Here is a 19709-nt window from a genome sequence, read left to right as displayed (position 1 = left end):
TCAGCCGACCTGAAACACCAACCTGATCAACTCATTGACTTCATACCAGCAGACTTTTGTTGCGTTTGATTTTGCTTGGCCTGTCTGGCATGCCGTGGGACTATTCCATTGGTCGTGCTGTGCCAGGCAAGCTACATCAAGGGCATCTGAATTTTATTGATGATGACCTATGAAGCTTTCAGTTGTTGTTGGTTTAAAGTGTGAGTCGTGTGACCACAAATACTACAGTATAGCAACAGATATAACACACACGCGGTTGAGTTCTGTCCAGACCTACAGTGGGGGAAAAAAGTATTTGATCCCCTGCTGATTTTGTACATTTTCCCACTTACAAAGAAATGATCAGTCTATAATTTTAATGGTAGGTTTATTTGAACAGTGAGAGACTGAATAACAACAAAAAAATCCAGAAAAACGCATGTCAAAAATGTTATAAAATGATTTGCATTTTAATGAGGGAAATAAGTATTTGACCCCTCTGCAAAACATGACTTAGTACTTGGTGGCAAAACCCTTGTTGGCAATCACAGAGGTCAGACGTTTCTTGTAGTTGGCCACCAGGTTTGCACACGTCTCAGGAGGGATTTTGTCCCACTCCTCTTTGCAGATCTTCTCCAAGTCATTAAGGTTTCGAGGCTGACGTTTGGCAACTCGAACCTTCAGCTCCCTCCACAGATTTTCTATGGGATTAAGATCTGGAGACTGGCTCGGCCACTCCAGGACCTTAATGTGCTTCTTCTTGAGCCACTCCTTTGTTGCCTTGGCCGTGTGTTTTGGGTCATTGTCATGCTGGAATACCCATCCACGACCCATTTTCAATGCCCTGGCTGAGGGAAGGAGGTTCTCACCCAAGATTTGACAGTACATGGCCCCGTCAAATGATGCGGTGAAGTTGTCCTGTCCCCTTAGCAGAAAAAAACCCTCAAAGCATAATGTTTCCACCTCCATGTTTGACGGTGGAGATGGTGTTCTTGGGGTCATAGGCAGCATTCCTCCTCCTCCAAACACGGTGAGTTGAGTTGATGTCAAAGAGCTCCATTTTGGTCTCATCTGACCACAACACTTTCACCAGTTGTCCTCTAAATCATGCAGATGTTCATTGGCAAACTTTAGACGGGCATGTATATGTATTCTTGAGCAGGGGGACCTTGCGGGCGCTGCAGGATTTCAGTCCTTCACGGCGTAGTGTGTTACCAATTGTTTTCTTGGTGACCATGGTCTCAGCTGCCTTGAAATCATTGACAAGATCCTCCCGTGTAGTTCTGGGCTGATTCCTCACCGTTCTCATGATCATTGCAACCCCACGAGGCGAGATCTTGCATGGAGCCCCAGGCCGAGGGATATTGACAGTTCTTTTGCGTTTCTTCCATTTGCGAATAATCGCACCAAATGTTGTCACCTTCTCACCAAGCTGCTTGGTGATGGTCTTGTAGCCCATTCCAGCCTTGTGTAGGTCTACAATCTTGTCCCTGACATCCTTGGAGAGCTCTTTGGTCTTGGCCATGGTGGAGAGTTTGGAATCTGATTTATTTATTGCTTCTGTGGACAGGTGTCTTTTTTTACAGGTAACAAGCTGCGATTAGGAGCACTCCCTTTAAGAGTGTGCTCCTAATCTCAGCTCGTTACCTGTATAAAAGACACCTGGGAGCCAGAAATCTTTCTGATTGAGAGGGGGTCAAATACTTATTTCCCTCATTAAAATGCAAATCAATTTATAACATTTTTGACATGCGTTTTTCTGGATATTTTTGTTGTTATTCTGTCTCTCACTGTTCAAATAAACCTACCATTAAAATTATAGACTGATCCTTTCTTTATCAGTGGGCAAACATACAAAATCAGCAGGGGATCAAATACTTTTTTCCCCCACTGTACAGAATACCAGGTGGAGTGACTAAAATAAAGAGTATTTCTCGCCAGATAACAGCTGGGTTATTCAACACTGAAATAAGTCTGGCCAATGGGAGGGGGGGGGGGGGGGGGGGGGGGGGACAGGATAGGGTGTTTATACAATTCACATTTTTAGTCATTAAGCAGACACTCTTATCCAGATCGACTGACAGTAGTGAGTGTATACATTTCAACTTCTTTTTTTTGTGTACTTTATTTAGTCTTCTCCGTACTGGTCCCCCATGGGAATCTAATCCACAAGCCTGGCGCTGCCAGTGCCATGCTCTACCAACTGAGCTACACAGAGGGAATATAAGCTGGCACAACACCGCCAATACCTCACTATACGCCTCCTGGGAGCAACCTTAGATTTAGGGTGTAGTGATGCAATGCCTTCTTCAGCACTGATAGCGATCAAAGGCACTGATAGTAGACAGAGGATTGGGCTTGTGTATGGGATTTTAGGATGAGCTTTCGCAGGCTAATGAGAGAGTGAGAGTGAGTGATGACGTTTACATGTGCACAGTATTCCGAATAGTAGCTCATATCCTGCTTAAGGTCTTATTCAGGAACAAGCTGTTTACATGCACCTTTGATATCCCGCTCATGACGAGGATCCCTGTATCCATGAATAAACAGAATATTCCTCATTTAAGTTCATATTGGTTAAATGGAATAGTAACTGAAATATGGACACTGACTGTAGGCCTATAAACTCTCATATAAGCTACTATAATGTTAACTCCTGCAGAATGATGCATTTCATGCAGTAAAATGATACAACAAATGTTAATTGTCTCAGGAACAGGAGTGGAAATATGATTTCTTTCTTTCAGCATCTCTTGAGAAAATGTGAGTGTGAGTGTAATGTGTTATCTTTGACACTGTTATGCAAGCAGACAGTATTTCAACCACCTAAAATATGCACCAAAGACAAACTGAAGTCTTATCAGAAACCTGTTTCATCATTTTTCTCAGCTTTTCATTTCCTTCAAACTGGTCAAACTGATGACATTTGGACATTTTGCACAGACGTTTTCCACTGTTTTGGAGTTTGCGTTTTCTCCCAGGTCCCTAAACGAAACAGACAACTTTACCAGTGTTAACTATTACTAATGCATTCATTCTATTAATGTAAGACATTATTCTCGTGAGCACTACTTTATTTAGTCTTCTGGGGCAACAAGTTATGACAGAAGAGAAGCTGCATGTATCTAACTATAGTTGACAAACAAATGGCCTACCAAATGCCAGAAATTATAATATGTCCTACCAAATGTCAGAAATTATAATATGTCCTACCAAATGTCAGAAATTATCAGCAGAAAGCTGTCTAAATTAGGGGTGAAAGTAGCCAGTAGGCTATACGGTCCAGGATGGAGTAACAGCAAAATAAATTAGTATGGAATTATTATGATGGATCAACCTGCGCAGTTAGCCTACTTCTTGAAGTCATTTAATTGACAATCAGATGAAAACATCATCACACAACACCCATGATATGCGAAACTGAGCCTGCGCAGACCGCGAAAAACAACACTAAACAGGATATTTACATGCCACAGTATCCCGTCTAAGATCAGCATATCCCAGGCATCTTAACCGGGTTTCTCAAAACCGGGATACAAGCTTTTTCAGGTTATTGTAAACAGGATATGATGTTTATATGCGTCAACTCAAAAACAGAATACTTGAGTATCCCTAATAACAACGGGATATTGGTATGCATGTAAACGTGGTCAGTGTTAAACTTGTGGCCTGCCTACACTCAAGGGGGAGAGTGTCTGAGCAGACAGGCAGAGGCTGCATTGTTTCATCTCACTCTATTTTTCTTGTCTTCCTTCCCTTCCTCCTCCCTCTCTTCTCCTGACTGGTGCTATCACCGCCTATCACATGTTCATTCAATATGCCATTGTTCCTACAACAGTTCATTTTTTTCTTTCTTTCTTGTTTTTTTTTACTAACGTTTTTGGGGGTCGATGGATAAGAGCTGTCTTATATTGGACTGCAGGCTTACAGTGTACAATAAAAGTCCATGTTCAAACTGAGACGGTAAAGATGGAACCTTCCATAAAGGAACACGGCACTGCGGGTTCACCCCCAAAAAATGTATTTTAAGGACATATGTGTTTTTGTTTCAATGTCCAATGAAAGTGTTCGAAAGACTAACAGTGTGTGTGTGTGTGTGTGTGTGTTTGTGTGTGTGTGTGTGTGTGTGTACACGCATGTCATAGCTCTGTGTAACAATGACAAACCACTGCCCTATCATTTCCCATCCCAGTCTCCTCCTCTGACACAAAGATGGTCAAACAGTCAGAAATCATTCTGTCACCGAGTGCTGTAAATCCTAGGTGTAGGCCGAGGCCATCCATAAACCCTGATAATTTAAGCATTTAACCTTTCGCTCTTTAAAGTGGCTTGTTTGCTTTAGGGATTACCGGGTAGCCCTTCCCTGCTGTCAAATGACCTATTGGAACAGTTTCTTAGTCATTTAGTCAATTTCTTACCTTGCATTGTTGTTTTGGTGGGTTCTGGGAACAGTGGGATGAGCAGGAGGTAGATGAGGTAGATGAAGGACAGGGCATTGTACCGGAACAGACACGCTGCAACACAATAAGGCAGCAAGTACCAAGTCAGATCATAAACCATCTGTGACATAACACCATGGATAAATCCCCCTTAAGAAGTTAGCACCCTTAATTAGAAGGAACCAAAATAAAACAGAGTAGCAGCACTGACGTTTCAAATTAAAGGGCGAAGAAGTTCTGTGGCTCACTAACAGTTATGATGGCAGCTTTGGAGAGTGGTGTGAACGATGTCAATGGGAATGGAGGAGAGGGAAGGGATAGCTCTATAAACCTCAACGTTTTTTTGGATAGACAACCGCGCTGCACTCGACATTCCAACAGTGTTTGACAACAGGCGTTTTGCCCTGGAGCAAACATGGCAGATCTCTGTCGGAGTGCCGAATTGGAGCCCGAACGACATTACTACCGCTGCCCATGCCAAAAACATCCAGATTGCATTAAGATAAACCGTGGCTGATGCCATTTCAGTCAAGCATTCAGCATGTCAGCCTGAGTACCAGTCCATCCATTACCTAGGAAAACATACATGAAGCTCAATCTGCAGCCGGAGCAATGTTTATGAAAAATGGCACTTATGGTACTTGTGTTAAACAGGCCGGTGAGTCAGCACACTCGCATGATATTATTCAGCCGAAATGAAATACGTTAGCAGAACATTTCTTCAGGCTTTCGAACAAAGTGGTCCACTCCCATGAATAATCAGTCGTTTTCTAAGGAGTTCTATGAATTGTAAGTAAGCATTTCACTGTAAGGTGTTGTATTCGGCGCATGTGACAAATACAATTTGATTTGATTTGATTTTGAGTTATTGCATGCAACAGAGGTTGTTGGCCTGGCCTGCTTAAAGGTAAAATAAAGACTCCATCGCTCACTCACCAACCCAGAAGTAAACCATAGATTTAAAAAAATATATATTTCTATACACACAACAATAGACACACTGTATTTGTGTTCTTTTCTCTCTGTATTTCCCCTGATACAGCACAGTGACAGTGGTGTTTTTTCCCTTTTTTTAAGTGGTCAGATTTGTCTGTTTTAAAGTATGATATTCATTTCTACACATCTCTGTTCTGCTTCATCTTGTTCTCGTCATTAACAAAGAACTTTGTCTCTCCTGAGTCCGTAGTGGAGGTGCAGCGATGGGACAAGACTGTAACTACCAATTGGATATAACAAAATTGGTGAGAAAAAGGGGTAAAAAAATGTTTTAACCACCATTTCCTGGTTGCTAAAATGGTAATAGTTTGCCAAATTTCAGTTTGTGACAAAGCAAACAAGTATAGTGTAGAGAATCATTGTACCATCTAAAATGTTGTATTTTCAGCTTTTTGAAGTTGGTGTACAAAACCAAAAGTAAAAGATAAAAACTAAACTTAAGAACGGGACGAATAAAAATAGCGCATATAGAACAGATCTACCACATCTTAGACTTGCTTTCAATGAGAATGACAGCTCTATAATTCACATTTCAATGTGGATTTTGTCAAGCCCCCCAAAAAGTTACATATTGTCGCTTTAAAGGTGCAATCTGTGATATTTAGCCTACCATCAAGTGGCAAGGCTGCCTTTTGTAATTCAGGATCGGACCTTTAAAGACGGCCTGCATTTACATCAGAATTGAGTCATGTAGGCCTAGTATTTACAGTATTGTTCAGATTACCATCATATAACTAATACCACCATAAACAAGCAGTGGGATATTAAAAGGCCAAATACCAAACCAGTATGCTTGCTCTTTTTTCTATTTGAAAATGGTTACACTGCAGGTTGAAAAGTTCAGATGCTACAAAAGACTGACACACAGGGAGGCGCAGACCTCAGACATGATTCAATAACTCATGACCACTTCACACATAATAAGATGATATCAATAGACCTAAACATCTACGACAAAAAAACAGTATGTGATGATATGCCTGTTACAGGTGTAGGATCATAATTTGACAATTTTCTCACAGCAGGAACATAATCCTGCAACAACAGGTAATTGTAATTATTGTGTGGATTATAATTATTGCCACGTTGGGACATTTCCCTCCATTTCTCCCCATGCAAACAGACTGATTGCTTGGTAGCCCACAAACATTTCTTGCTAACCTGAATATGGTCCGCATCCAGTCTTCTCATCACTTGCACTGTTAAATAGGCCTACATTCCACACATTTTTGCACCTGAACCTCTGACCTCTGAACTGCTGCTGCTCCACACCAACTGATGATGTGGCAAGTGACACTTCGCTTTTTGAAAATACCTAATCCTATACACTTCACTGACATGCACAACATTTTGGGACTATATCAACAGAGGGACTATATCAAAGATCATTTTTGAGTTCTACACAGCAATTCAACCCTTACCCTAACCCTAGCCCTAACCCTTAATCCTTACCCTAACACTAGCCCTTAACCCTTACCCTAACTGTCACGCTCTGACCATAGAGAGCCCTTGTTTCTCAATGGTGTAGTAGGTCAGGGCGTGACTAGGGGGTAGTCTAGTTTAATAGTTGGTAATCGTTGTCTCTAATTGGGGATCATATTTAAGTAGCTATTTTTCCCACCTGTGTTTGTGAGATATTATTTTGTGTTTGTGCCTGTGCACCACGTAGTTGTTTGTTTATTTGATTTATTTGTTTTCACTTTGGAATAAAGAAGTGGAACTCTACACACGCTGCGCCTTGGTCCCGTTCTTATGACAACCGTGACACTAACCCTTAACCCTTACCCAAACCCTTATTCTAAACCTAACCTTAACAGTAATCTTAGCAAGCAGCTGCTTATCAACAGATAGTATGGCCATCTGTCAATCGTTTATATCGAACTATACAAATAAAGTGTGACACAAATACTGTATATACTGATTGCAGGATATATAGAGGGAAATACATATTACAGAATCAATGGAGGTAAATACACATTACAGAATATATGGAGGGAAATTCAGTGAGAGTAGAGGGATATCCCAGTTTATACTACGTGGCATTCCGAAGTGAGTCATGGATTAAATATCATACTGTAACACATACTATACACTGAGTGTACAAAACTTTAAAAACACCTTCCTAATATTGAGTTGCACCCCCCCCCTTTTTGCCCTCATAACAGCCTCAATTTGTCGGGCATGGACTCTTCAAGGTGTTGAAATCGCTCCACAGGGATGCTGGCCCATGTTGACTCCAATGCTTCCCGCAGTTGTGTCAAGTTGGCTGGATGTCCTTTGGGTGGTGGACCATTCTTGACACACATGGGAAACTGTTAAGCATGAAAAACCCAGCAGTTTTGCAGGTCTTGACACAAACTGGTGTGCCTGGCACCTACTACCATACCCCATTCAAAGGCATTTAAATCTTTAGTCTTGCCGATTCACCCTCTGATTGGCAAACATATACAATCTCCCAATGTCTCAATTGTGTCAAGGCTTAAAAATCCTTCTTTAACCTGTCTCCTCCCCTTCATCTACACTGATTGAAGTGGATTTAACAAGTGACATCAATAAAGGATCATATCTTTCACCAGGATTCACCTGGTCAGTCTATGTCATGGAAAGAGCAGGTGTCCTTAATGTTTTATACACTCAGTGTACATTTATACTGGTACACTAAATACAGGAAACAAGTCCCACATCTGCATCCTTTTCCCATGCAGCATGGGGACAATCAAAAGTGTTATGACACTTCTTCAAAACCCACTGGGCACAGACGTCAATTCAACGTCTATTCCATGTTGATTCAACGCGTTTTCATTGAAATGACGTGGAAACAATGTTGATTCGACCAGTGTGTGCCGAGTGGGACATGATCCTCATCGGCAGAAGACATGTGACTGAAAACGTCTGCATTATTGTTCAAAAGAATAGGAAATGGAAATGGAGGGAGAGTAGGTGGGGGACTGTTTACATCGGAACGGAGAAGATGATCCCTCCTGTCAAATCCAAACAATGGCCCTAATTCACAGCTGTGTGCCTCCCTCCCTCCCTCCCCCCTTCCTTTCCCTCCCCCCTTCCTTTCCCTCCCTCCCTCCCTCCCTCCCTCCCTCCCTCCCTCCCTCCCTCCCTCCCTCCCTCCCTCCTAATGAACTGTAAGGCACAGACCAGTCACCCGTGATACAAGTCAATATTTCGACGTCCATCCATGTCGGGGGACCTCGGGAGATGACGTGGAAACCGGCCACAAGGGGCAACAGTGAGCGCTGTTCCCTTCAGGTAACGTAGGTTTTGGTTTTGCTAGGGTGCTGTGGACGGAGATGGCGGATTTGCAGATCTGAATCCAGCGATAGAAAGTTGTTTTTGATATTTTTGTTTGAAGCCTATCCCAAACCTTAACCCTTACCTTAAGAATTCTGAGTTAATGCCTAAACTTAACCCTAACCATAACAATTTGGAGTTAACGCCTGAACTTAAACTTAAACACTTCAAAAAAATTTGAAGCTCAGAACAACTTTGAAATTTGACATTTGAGAAACATGGATGAATGTCTAATTCTGACGTGAGACAGCCAAGTACAAGTCAGCCGTAAAAAACACACCAAATTACACAAAATGGGGCTTATCTGTTTGATCCGTGTCAATAGGGGCCATTCATGGGCCGTCTGACCCACGGTCAATGCTTCCTGTTTCCCCGGCCACTGGGGTATTGGCAGGAATGGTGTCAGGACTGGCCCCATTCATTTCTCGAGCTTTTGCCAACCCTTACTAAAGAATAGTTCTAAGTCATGTAAAACAAATGCACACAAGAATAAAATAAATACAAGCTATATACAAGGCCAGCATCAGTACCAACCAATGGAAGGGATACTAGTGGCAGTTGTGTAATCAGGGTTAAAGTGATAGAGCAGCAATATAAATATAATAAATAGTAACAGCAGCAAATATAGTGATTGTGTGTGTGCATTTGGGGTTGTGTGTGTGTGTGTGTGTGTGTGTGTGTGTGTGTGTGTGTGTGTGTGTGTGTGTGTGTGGTGTGTAGAAGCTTCAGTGTGTGAGTGAGTGTATGTGGGAGGGTGCGGGAGTATCAGTGGATGGATGTGTAAGTAGAGTCTGTGAATGTGTATATAGTCCGTGCAGATGGTCAGTGGAGATGGATGTGTGGGTAGTCTGTGAATGTGTATATAGTCAGTGCAGATGGTCAGTGGAAATGGATGTGTGGGTAGTTTGTGAATGTGTATATAGTCAGTGCAGATGGTCAGTGGAGATGGATGTGTGGGTAGTCTGTGAATGTGTATATAGTCAGTGCAGATGGTCAGTGGAGATGGATGTGTGGGTAGTCTGTGAATGTGTATATAGTCAGTGCAGATGGTCAGTGGAGATGGATGTGTGGGTAGTCTGTGAATGTGTATATAGTCCGTGCAGATGGTCAGTGGAGATGGTTTATTTGTGTGGTGGTGTCATGTCATTGATATCCCCTTGAAACACATTCCCGTGTTTTCCTGAGACAAATTTGACATAGCTAATTGGCCAATAGAAGTGTGGAGGTTTAGTATCTATCGGTTCGGTCTCGTTCTCAGCCAAATCCTGGCTTTTCCAAGGGTTTGGAAATGAAACACTAAATTGAAACGGGCACCTCACCCAGCTGTCCTTCTGTGACCTGCACCCCCGACCACATAAAACCCTTTACTGTAGATCCTCGGCGTCAGAAGACACCCACTCCTGAGGTCCCAGCCTGCTTTGAGAGGGGTGTGTGTGTGTGCGTGCAATGCAGGCATACGTGCATGTCTGTTTAGATCCCCAATTGATTACAAAACCATGACCACCACTTAAAGGGTTGGCCCTGTGCGTGGGCTGCAGGCGCACTTGTTTAAAGCAATTACAATAACAAAGTTCATTCGTTAATATCAATTGATGCAAGGTTGTGTGTTTGCACAGAGCAGAACATCTCGAAGTGAGTTTTCAACAGTGATTTAACACTGGATGCTTTATGAACAGGATACTGATGGTTTTCGTTACTCTGATAGATTCATGTATTGTTATTAGGGCGGTTTGGTAGTATATAGTGTGTGTGTGTGTGTGTGTGTGTGTGTGTGTGTGTGTGTGTGTGTGTGTGTGTGTGTGTGTGTGTGTGTGTGTGTGTGTGTGTGTGTGTGTGTGTGTGTTTTGGTTCCTGATCTATGTGGGTGGTGAGCCTAGTCTCTGGCAATGTTATTGGGATTAGGCATCCATTAACACTTCCCCCCAGCGGGTGACCTCCTATTGGCAGCCAGCACATGGCTTGACTGGGGCAGCAGCTTCAAACAGCTGGGTTTTCAGGACCAGCCTGACTGTTTGGAGTAGGAGACGGGACCAGAGCCACTGCAAACACACAAAAACCCACGCTACCCCAAAATGTCCGCACCCATTTATTTTCCTTACTGAGCTGCAAACACGGTCTTCCAAACACTGCAAATGATTACCCTCAGAATATCTGCTGTGGGTTTAAGTGACCGTAATGATAAAAACATCAGGACTCGGGAGAGCGAGAGGGAGGCCATGTCTGTCTATGCGGATGCAGAGCAGCACACTTCCATGCCCCATTGCTTCCTCGTCAAGCTCCATGTCATGTAGAGTTTGCACTTCATCACCTATGCTGTACACACCCCATTCATTATTATGCAAAGATCGCTCCACCAAGCTGGTGGCTTTTAGGATCAGAAATCTAGACCAGGCTTACTAGTTTCATCCCCTTGGGGATTTATAGACAAGACAGGGATTGAGTTATATCAAGCAGTTTAAACTATCAAGAAATGAACAGCACTGAATGTTCTTTGGGGCTAAACTTCGTTTTCATTTTAATAGAACGACTTGCAATTAGGGTTAAGTGCCTTGCTCAAGGGCACTTCGACAGATTTTTCTCCTAGTTAGGTCAGGGATTTGAATGAGCGACCTTTCAGTTATTGGCTAAAGCTCTTAACCACTAGGCTACCTTCCGCCCTTCTTTGGTCAAATCAAAACATCTCTATTCGGCAGTGAGAGAATGCTGGATGCCCGCTTGAATATCGTGGCAGAGACCTAATCGGTCCAAAGTAAATAGCATGTGGTGGAATGTGACTACAGGCATGCCTTATTGTGACCAAACATGTCAATCAGACTCTATGTGTGCTTATTTATCACAAGCCGTTGGCTGTTGAGAACACATTATTTTCAAGTAATGAAAGGCCTTAACTGACAGTCATGGAAAAGGAGTTTGGCTTTGCTTTGGAACGATAATTCTATCCTATGTTATAGAATACCAGATTCAGTGTGGGGTCTTCCTTCGAGCGTTTAGCCCTTAACATGAAAGCAAAAGGACAGAGACAGTAAAGAGCTGCAAATTCTGCATTTCAGCATCATAAAAAACATGGCGTTGTCGACAATAATGAAGTTGAATGAGAGAGACAACAGTGTGGGTTAAAAGAAGACATTCATAAAAATGAGTTGTGTCACAAAACAGTGTGTGGTTTGTACCTAAATCAGACGAACTCAGCAATTTTACTTGCTAGCAGCCACAGGACACAGATATTGAATTTTAGCAAACATAACATGCTAATTAAGACAGTTTAATAATACAACCCATAATTCCAGTGCATATTTCCGGTAAAAGCACATCAAAATATCAATTACTGCTCCACAAAGAATTTGCAAACAATAAATATTTTCACCCTTCCCTATCCCAACCTTATGGCCAACTAAACGACTAGTGTTGCCAGACTTATGCACCAAACATACTGGCAGTTTAGATTTTTTGTAATTCAATGCTTGTTCCAACATCTGTGTTAGGGTTCAAAAAAACTATATCTATTTACAGAATCTTCTGCAAATCTTAAAAAGTTTGCAAATCATGAAGGATCATAGTAAACTTTCCTTTGAAATCACACAGGACGGCCAATAAATGATGAGGTATAGCATCCTATAGGACTATGAAGTTGGTGTGGTCATCGTATTATCCCACAGACAAAGCTGTCTTCTGTATGTGATCCTGTAACACTCACTGTAACACCTGCGAGCAAAGCAAATAGCAAGGGGCATAATCCCCCATCCAACCTCAATTCGCCTCTTTTCATTTCACCTCAGGCAGAAAATATGTGTATCGACCAATCACTCATCTAGTGGTCATCAAACATATAAAAACTGTACATACACTACCTGACCAAAAGTATGTGGACACCTGTTTGTCGAACATCTCATTCCAAAATCATGGGCATTAATATGGATTTGGTCCCCCTTTGCTGCTATAACAGCCTCCACTCTTCTGGGAAGGCTTTCCACTAGATGTTGGAACATTGCTGTGGGGCCACAAGAGCATTAGTGAGGTCGGGCACTGATGTTGGGCGATTAGGCCTGGCTTGTAGTTGGAGTTCCAATTCATCCCAAAGGTGTTTGATGGGTTGAGGTCAGGGCTCTGTGCAGGCCAGTCAAGTTCTTCCACATTTCTGTATGTACCTTGCTTTGTGCACAGGGGCACTGTCATGCTGAAACAGGAAAGGGCCTTCCCACAACTGCTGCCACAAAGTTGTTAGCACAGAATCATCTGGAATGTCATTGTATGCTGTATCATTAAGATTTCCCTTCATTGGAACTGAGGGGCCTAGCCCGAACCATGAAAAACAGCCCTAGACCAGTATTCCTCCTCCACCAAACTTTACAGTTGGGGCAGGTAGCGTTTAGCCCTTAACAAGAAAGCAAAAGGACAGAGACAGTAAAGAGCTGCGAATTCTGCATTTCAGCATCGTAAAAAACATGGCGTTGTCGACAATAATAAAGTTGAATGAGAGAGACAACAGTGTGGGTTAACCCAGATCCGTCCGTCGGACTGCCAGATGGTGAAGCGTGATTCTTCACTAAAGAGAACGCATTTCCACTGCTACAGAGTTCAATGTCGCAAGCTTTACACCACACTAGCCGACGCTTGGCATCGTGCATGGTGCTCGACCATGGAAACCCATTTCACGAAGCTCCCGACAAACAGTTCTTGTGCTGACGTTGCTTCCAGAGGCAGTTTGGAACTCGGTACTGAGTGTTGCAACTGAGGACAGATGCGCTTCACCACTCCGCGGTCTCGTTCTGTGAGCTTGTGTGGCCTACCACTTCACGGCTGAGACATTGTTGCTCCTAGACATTTCCACTTCACAATAACAGCATTTACAGTTAACCGGGGTAGCTCTAGCAGGGCAGAAATTTGACGAACTGACTTGTTGGAAAATTGCCATCCTATGACGGTGCCACGTTGAAGGTCACTGAGCTCTTCAGTAAGGCCATCCTACTGCCAATGTTTGTCTATGGAGATTGCATGGCTGTGTGCTCACTTTTATACACCCGTCAGCAACGGGTGTCGTTGAAATAGTCGAATCCACTAATTTGAAGGGGTTTTCCACATGTTTTGTATATATAGTGTATGTTACTGACAAATAAGTCTCTCTCAATGACATTATTGTAAGACTTTACTGTCACATCTTTCATTTGGTATGACCTTGAACACTGGAAACATATTTATGCTCAAAGGAAGATTAAAAAACATTTGATAGATCTCTCCTGTCATTCAATCAATTACAAGAGAGATTGGGATTATCAAAGGCCGATTTTTTTAAGTTCTTACAACTCAGAAATCTTACTCAATCGCTGCAACCGAATCTGGATGAACCTAAGGCATCTAGCATGGAAAACATACTGAAAGAAGCTGCTACGCTAAAGAAGTTGATATCAAGGGTTGATTGAAACTCTACCTGATGGCTCAGAACCTAAAAGGAACAAATGAGAAACTGGTCTAAAGGAAGAAATTGAGGAGATCCATTGGTCACAGATAAGTGAAAATGTTCATTCCGGCTCCTACAACCTAAGACATAAACTACTGCGATTTACGATAATTCATAGGACTTACTACACTCCTGCAGAATGCATGTTATGCTGAAGATGCAAAAAGCACAAAGGAACCCTATTACATATGCTGTGGTCCTGTGATAAACTGACACCATTTTGAGATAATGAATGCGCTGTCATTTCATTGTGTCTCCATGATTATGTCTTCTGGAAAATGTAAATATTGGTGATCAATATCAGAGAAAGTTTTGTAATATAGGTCTAACGGCTGCAAACAAATATATAGCCATCAATTGGAAAACCTCATATCCACCCACAATAACAAGCTGGAGAACTGAACTATCTAGCTACATCCCATTAGACTCTATATATTAGAAATCAGACATTAGCCAGACATATTTGACAGAATTTGGAAACCGTACGTTGACCATCTTGCTGTGTAGTGGGCGTTTTTGTTGTTGTTGTTTCTGTTTGTGAATGTCAGTTTGGCACGTACTCGCACACTGGAGAATAGAGCCACTGGAACTTCCCTACCCTTTGCCCGATGAGTCACTAGAATTGAGGGGGATTGTGCACAAATTCAAATAATAATTTGTCCTATTTAAACAAGGGCATTGCCATCTAAAAGGACCCATGAGCACCAACATGTGAAGTTCAAAGGAGCATATCAAATTGGGTGTCACATTTTATTTTATTTCAACTTGATTTAACTAGGCAAGTCAGTTAAGAACAAATTCTTATTTACAGTGGATTAACTGCCTTGTTCAGGGGCAGAATGACCGATGTTTACCTTGTCAGCTCGGGGACTCGATCCAGCAACCTTTCGGTTACTGGCTCAACACCAAATTAAGCTAAGAGTATATGTTTTTGAGAAATGAAGGCATTGATACTGTATATTTTTCAACCATTTAACATCTTACAAATTAGGCTGATTTCTGGATAAACAGATGGAAAAGGGGTCTTAGGAAACATCTTCCAGAAAAAGTCTTAAAGGTATCAGAAATACATCAAAACAAAATCATGTGGACGTAAAGAACCCTGCCAACTAATATCAACACTTATATTTAGTTTTGTGGAAATGATTTACCTTCTCTAAGTTTAATAAATATGTCCTTCTCTACCTCATGAGGAGGGAGGATAATGAAAGTTCACACAAGTAACAAGTAATGGTAGACCTACCAATAAATTACAGTGATTTCACTTATATCAATTTTATTTATGAATTATTAAGTGATTCAAACTGGTAATTGGATGGTACTACTATTGTACATTATGGTAGTCAGTTTAGATAACACATTAGTATTTATTTTTCATTATTTTTTATTTTTTTTAAGTAAAAGGAATACCATTGTTTGCCAACTGAATGACCCAAAAAAATCTGTAACGGAATTACTACAGCTGAATTGGCTATAATGGGAAATCATAATCCACAGCTGGGTCACCTGCTACTGTCCTCCCTTCCACTGACATACTGTTATGTTCAGCTGATTTCTTTCTCTTTCTGTCATCAGGTGGTCTGGACAACCCCTCCCAGTTAATGTCATCTCTCCTAGATCTTACTGACACCTACCCATGAGCCCCCTCTCTTTCCATTTACTTTAATCAGCATCCTCACCTACAAAGCACCGACCGACACCGGATGTCTATGGACGTTGAAAAGTAGTTGAAATTTGGTCAGTGGCCTTGACTTTAACATCCACAGACGGACTGTACTAAATCTGAACCTGTCATTGACGCATGTTTCACAAGTTTGGATGGGATAGTAGAATACAATACATTAAAGGTCTTCACGGGTCTGACAGACATGAAATTCTGACTTTTGTCTCAGATCTGGGTTGGGTCTGATATCATTGCCACGAGTCTCGGGTATTTGCAATTTCAATTGATTTACCGACTGGACCTGATTGGACCCATCCTCTGATAATTTTATGTGTGTGAGTCGATGAGAACTGTGCGAGCTTGTTATCTGTGTCAGCCAATTGCAACTCAATAAAACATATAGCCTATGTCCAGCTGAAACTGGTTCCGGCTGCTCACATCACGTGCGCCTGCTGCTGAGGAGAAAGAGAGCAAGTAAAGGAGCATTGGCCTAGGCTACTGTTGATTGCTAAGATAGAGGCCTTTTTCATTGGTGTAAAACAACAGAGGAGAAAGAATATAGTGAAAAGAAGACTACAAGGAGAATGGACATCTAGTGGACAAAGATGAGAAGAAAGTTGGCGCGGCCATATGGACTGTGCAACTTCAGGTTTGAACTTTTATTTATTTATTTTCGTATTTATTATCATTTGTTTTATCATCATTATTATTATTATTGTAGGCCTATTTAAGAATTTAAAACAGTTCTTTATATATGCAAAAAGTGTTTTATTTCATTTTGCTGATACATTTTCATTGGCTAAATTAAGTTCGAACTGTCTTTTTAATTTTGTGCTATTTCGCCTATTGCTGTCATTTGTTAGGTAGGCCTACGGTAGGCTCTACTCACCTTTGTTGGTAATTTTTTAAGGTTTAAACCAGTTCTTTAAATAGGCTATGCAACAAGTGTTTTGTTTTATTCTGTTGAGCCATTTCCTTTGGCTAAATTAAGTTAATGTTGTGTTTAACCCAATATAATATAATTACCAGTAGGTCTAGGGCCACTTGCACTCAAACCATGAAAAGGAAAAACCAAAGTGGGCGAGATGCAAAACATAATTTAATGACTCAGTATATTAACCTGTTCGTATTTCCCCTATAAACAATGACTTGATTTACAGTAGGACTACTTTTGATATTACCCTTATAAAGTTAAGAAACTTCTGTGAAGGTTTGGTGTGGTATGGCTATCATTAGTCTTAGCTATGCAGGCCTATGAAGGCAGTGCGCACCAGCGATCCAACTGACAGTTGTAATCGAGGTGGGGAAGAAGGTTTTAGGCCGACCAGGTGTTACTCTTTTAATCTAACAATATAATGCTTATCTTTATAAAAAATATTCTGATTGAAAATGTACCAATAAGCCTCCTTCTGTATAGCAGTAGTAGCCTATCTGACAAGTAGTATATAAAGAAATGCATGTCGGTGTCGGGAACATGCTGCCGGAATATTGCCATCTTTCTCTCAGTTGCTCTAGGGCTAGACCTAAGCTTCTCTTCCTTTATATTTATATTTTAAATATGAATATCATACAGTGGACGCCTAGGCCTATAAGCCTACAGTGCATTCGGGAAGTTTTCAGATCCCTTGAACTTTTCCGCATTTTCATAGGTTACAGCCTTATTCTAAAATTGATACAAATGTTGTTGTTTTTTGCTCATCAATCTACACACAATACCCCATAATGACAAAGCAAAAACAGTTTTTGCAACAAAACAAAAAAAATATATTTAAAAATATACATTTACATAAGTATTCAGACCTTTTCCTCAGTGTTGAAGCATTGGCAGCGATTACAGCCTCGAGTCTTCTTGGGTATGACACAAGCTTGGCACACCTGTATTCGGGGAGTTTATCCCCATCTTCTCTACAGATCCTCTCAAGCTCTGTCAGGTTGGATGGGGAGCATTGCTACACAGCTATCTTCAGGTCTCTTCAGAGATGTTCGATCAGGTTCAAGTCTCTGAGCGGCCCAGCTCTGGCTGGGCCACTCAAGGACATTAAGAGAGTTGTCCTGAAGCCAGTCCTGCGTTGTCTTGGCTGTGTGCTTAGGGTTATTGTCCTGTTGGAAGGTGAACTTTCCAGTCTGAGGTCCTGAGTGCTCTGGAGCAGGTTTTCATCAAGGATCTCTCTGTATTTTGCTCTGTTCATCTTTGCCTCGATCCTGACGAGTCTCCCAGTCCCTGCCACTGAAAAACATCCCCACAGCATGATGCTGCCACCACCATGCTTCACTGTAGGGATTGTGCCAGGTTTCCTCCAGACGTGACACTTGGCATTCAGGTCAAAGAGTTAAATCTTGGTTTCATCAGACCAGAGAATCTTGTTTCTCATGGTCTGAGATTCTTTAGGTGCCTTTTGACAAACTCCAAGCGGGTTGTCATGTGCCTTTCACTGAGTGGCTTCGTCATTATGGGGTATTGTGTGTAGATTGCTGAGGATTTGTATTTATTTAATACATTTTAGAATAAGGCTGTATGTAACGTAACAAAATGTGGAAAAAGTCAAGGGGTCTGAATACTTTCCGAAGGCACTGGTATGTCCATACAATTTCCTGATGCATTTAGCGCTCAAATCTCCAACAGCTGAACCATGAGGTGGACAATCATTGTTTTAGGAAGTAAAAATCAATAAAACAATTTACTATAAAGTTTTCAATATGCTACACATGGAAACACAACAAATATTTGTTTTGTAATTTGTTAAAGGCAATTTTTAAGGACACGTAAGTAACTGTGGAACATTTGGCCATTATCACTCGTTTATTGATGGTGCTGGCAGCGGCCCGGTCGAAGGTTTCTTTCTCTCTCTCTTTCTACTCTTGGACTGAACCGGTCTCTCGGATCCAAAATGGCACAGGTCTGTTTGGGTCTGTTTATTCCACTGGCCTTTTCGGAACGGGTCTGACTGTCCTCTGGGCCATTTGGAACAGGTCTTGTTTAAAAAATATATATATTTATTCATATCGGGTTGGGTGGGAAAGCCACGGATCCATTTCAGAACGGGTCCAACTTTTTGGATCCGTGAAGACCTCTACAGTACAGTGAGTATAGCTGAGTAGAGTACAGTACAATACAGTACACTACAGTAAAGATAAGTATAGAGTATAGTACTGTAGAGTACAATATATTGTACTGTACTCTACTGCTGTACTTTACTGAACTCTAGTGTACTCTACTGCACTCTACCCTACTCTGCTCTGCTGTGCTTTGCTGTGCTGTGGTGTATTGTAATGCACTGTACTCTACTGTGCTCTGCTGTGCTGTGCTGCTCTGTGATGTCCAAACTTGTGAAACATGAAGAGAATGACATTCATATCCATAACTTTGCATTTCTGTGTAGTACAGATCAGAGACCCATGATGTAATTCTGTTACCGTATACCATTACCGGGTGTAAATCCACTTCACTTACTGTACTGTAGTTCAATAACCAAAATATATGTTTTTAAACTCAAGGTGACATGTCAAAGCTGACAACCCATTCTTTCTGCAGACATCTTTGAATCTTAATTTGGAGGCAATATTTTTGGAAAAATGGGTCGCGTAAAAACCTGAGGGAGATTTTAACATTTTTCTGTTGCATCAGCACAGTTCTTCCACTTATATTGGTTTTTTTGTGCATAGAGTTGTATGGTTTGTTCAACTTTGAAATCAATGCTTTTTTTGTTTGGCCTACATTTTAAAGTGAAAAAACAACGCCTAATTCCGTTTCCGTGGAATTGCCCACAACACACCCACCATTACACACCTCTGCTTGGCAAAATAAATAACCATACACATACCCATATTCTTTTTTGGGGATATTATTTTGGTTTTGTTTGGTCAGTAAAGCCCA

The 19709-nt window shown here is 41.5% G+C and overlaps 1 protein-coding gene across 2 annotated transcripts in view; it reads right to left on the bottom strand.

Moving 5' to 3' along the window:
* LOC106590335 (piezo-type mechanosensitive ion channel component 2) overlaps positions 1 to 19709 on the bottom strand; it is a 156157-nt gene that overhangs the window by 120913 nt on the left and 15535 nt on the right. For both annotated transcript variants that reach the window (XM_082970741.1, XM_082970742.1), the window contains exon 2: positions 4398 to 4493. In XM_082970741.1, coding sequence (XP_082826867.1) covers positions 4398 to 4493 — 96 coding nt within the window. The remainder of the gene's footprint in view (positions 1 to 4397; positions 4494 to 19709) is intronic.

Source organism: Salmo salar, chromosome 29 (assembly GCF_965601325.2).
Source record: "Salmo salar chromosome 29, fSalSal1, whole genome shotgun sequence".
Lineage (NCBI taxonomy): Eukaryota > Metazoa > Chordata > Actinopteri > Salmoniformes > Salmonidae > Salmo > Salmo salar.
The sequence above is the reverse complement of the archived record's forward strand: the minus strand, read 5'-3'. Positions and strand labels throughout refer to the sequence as shown.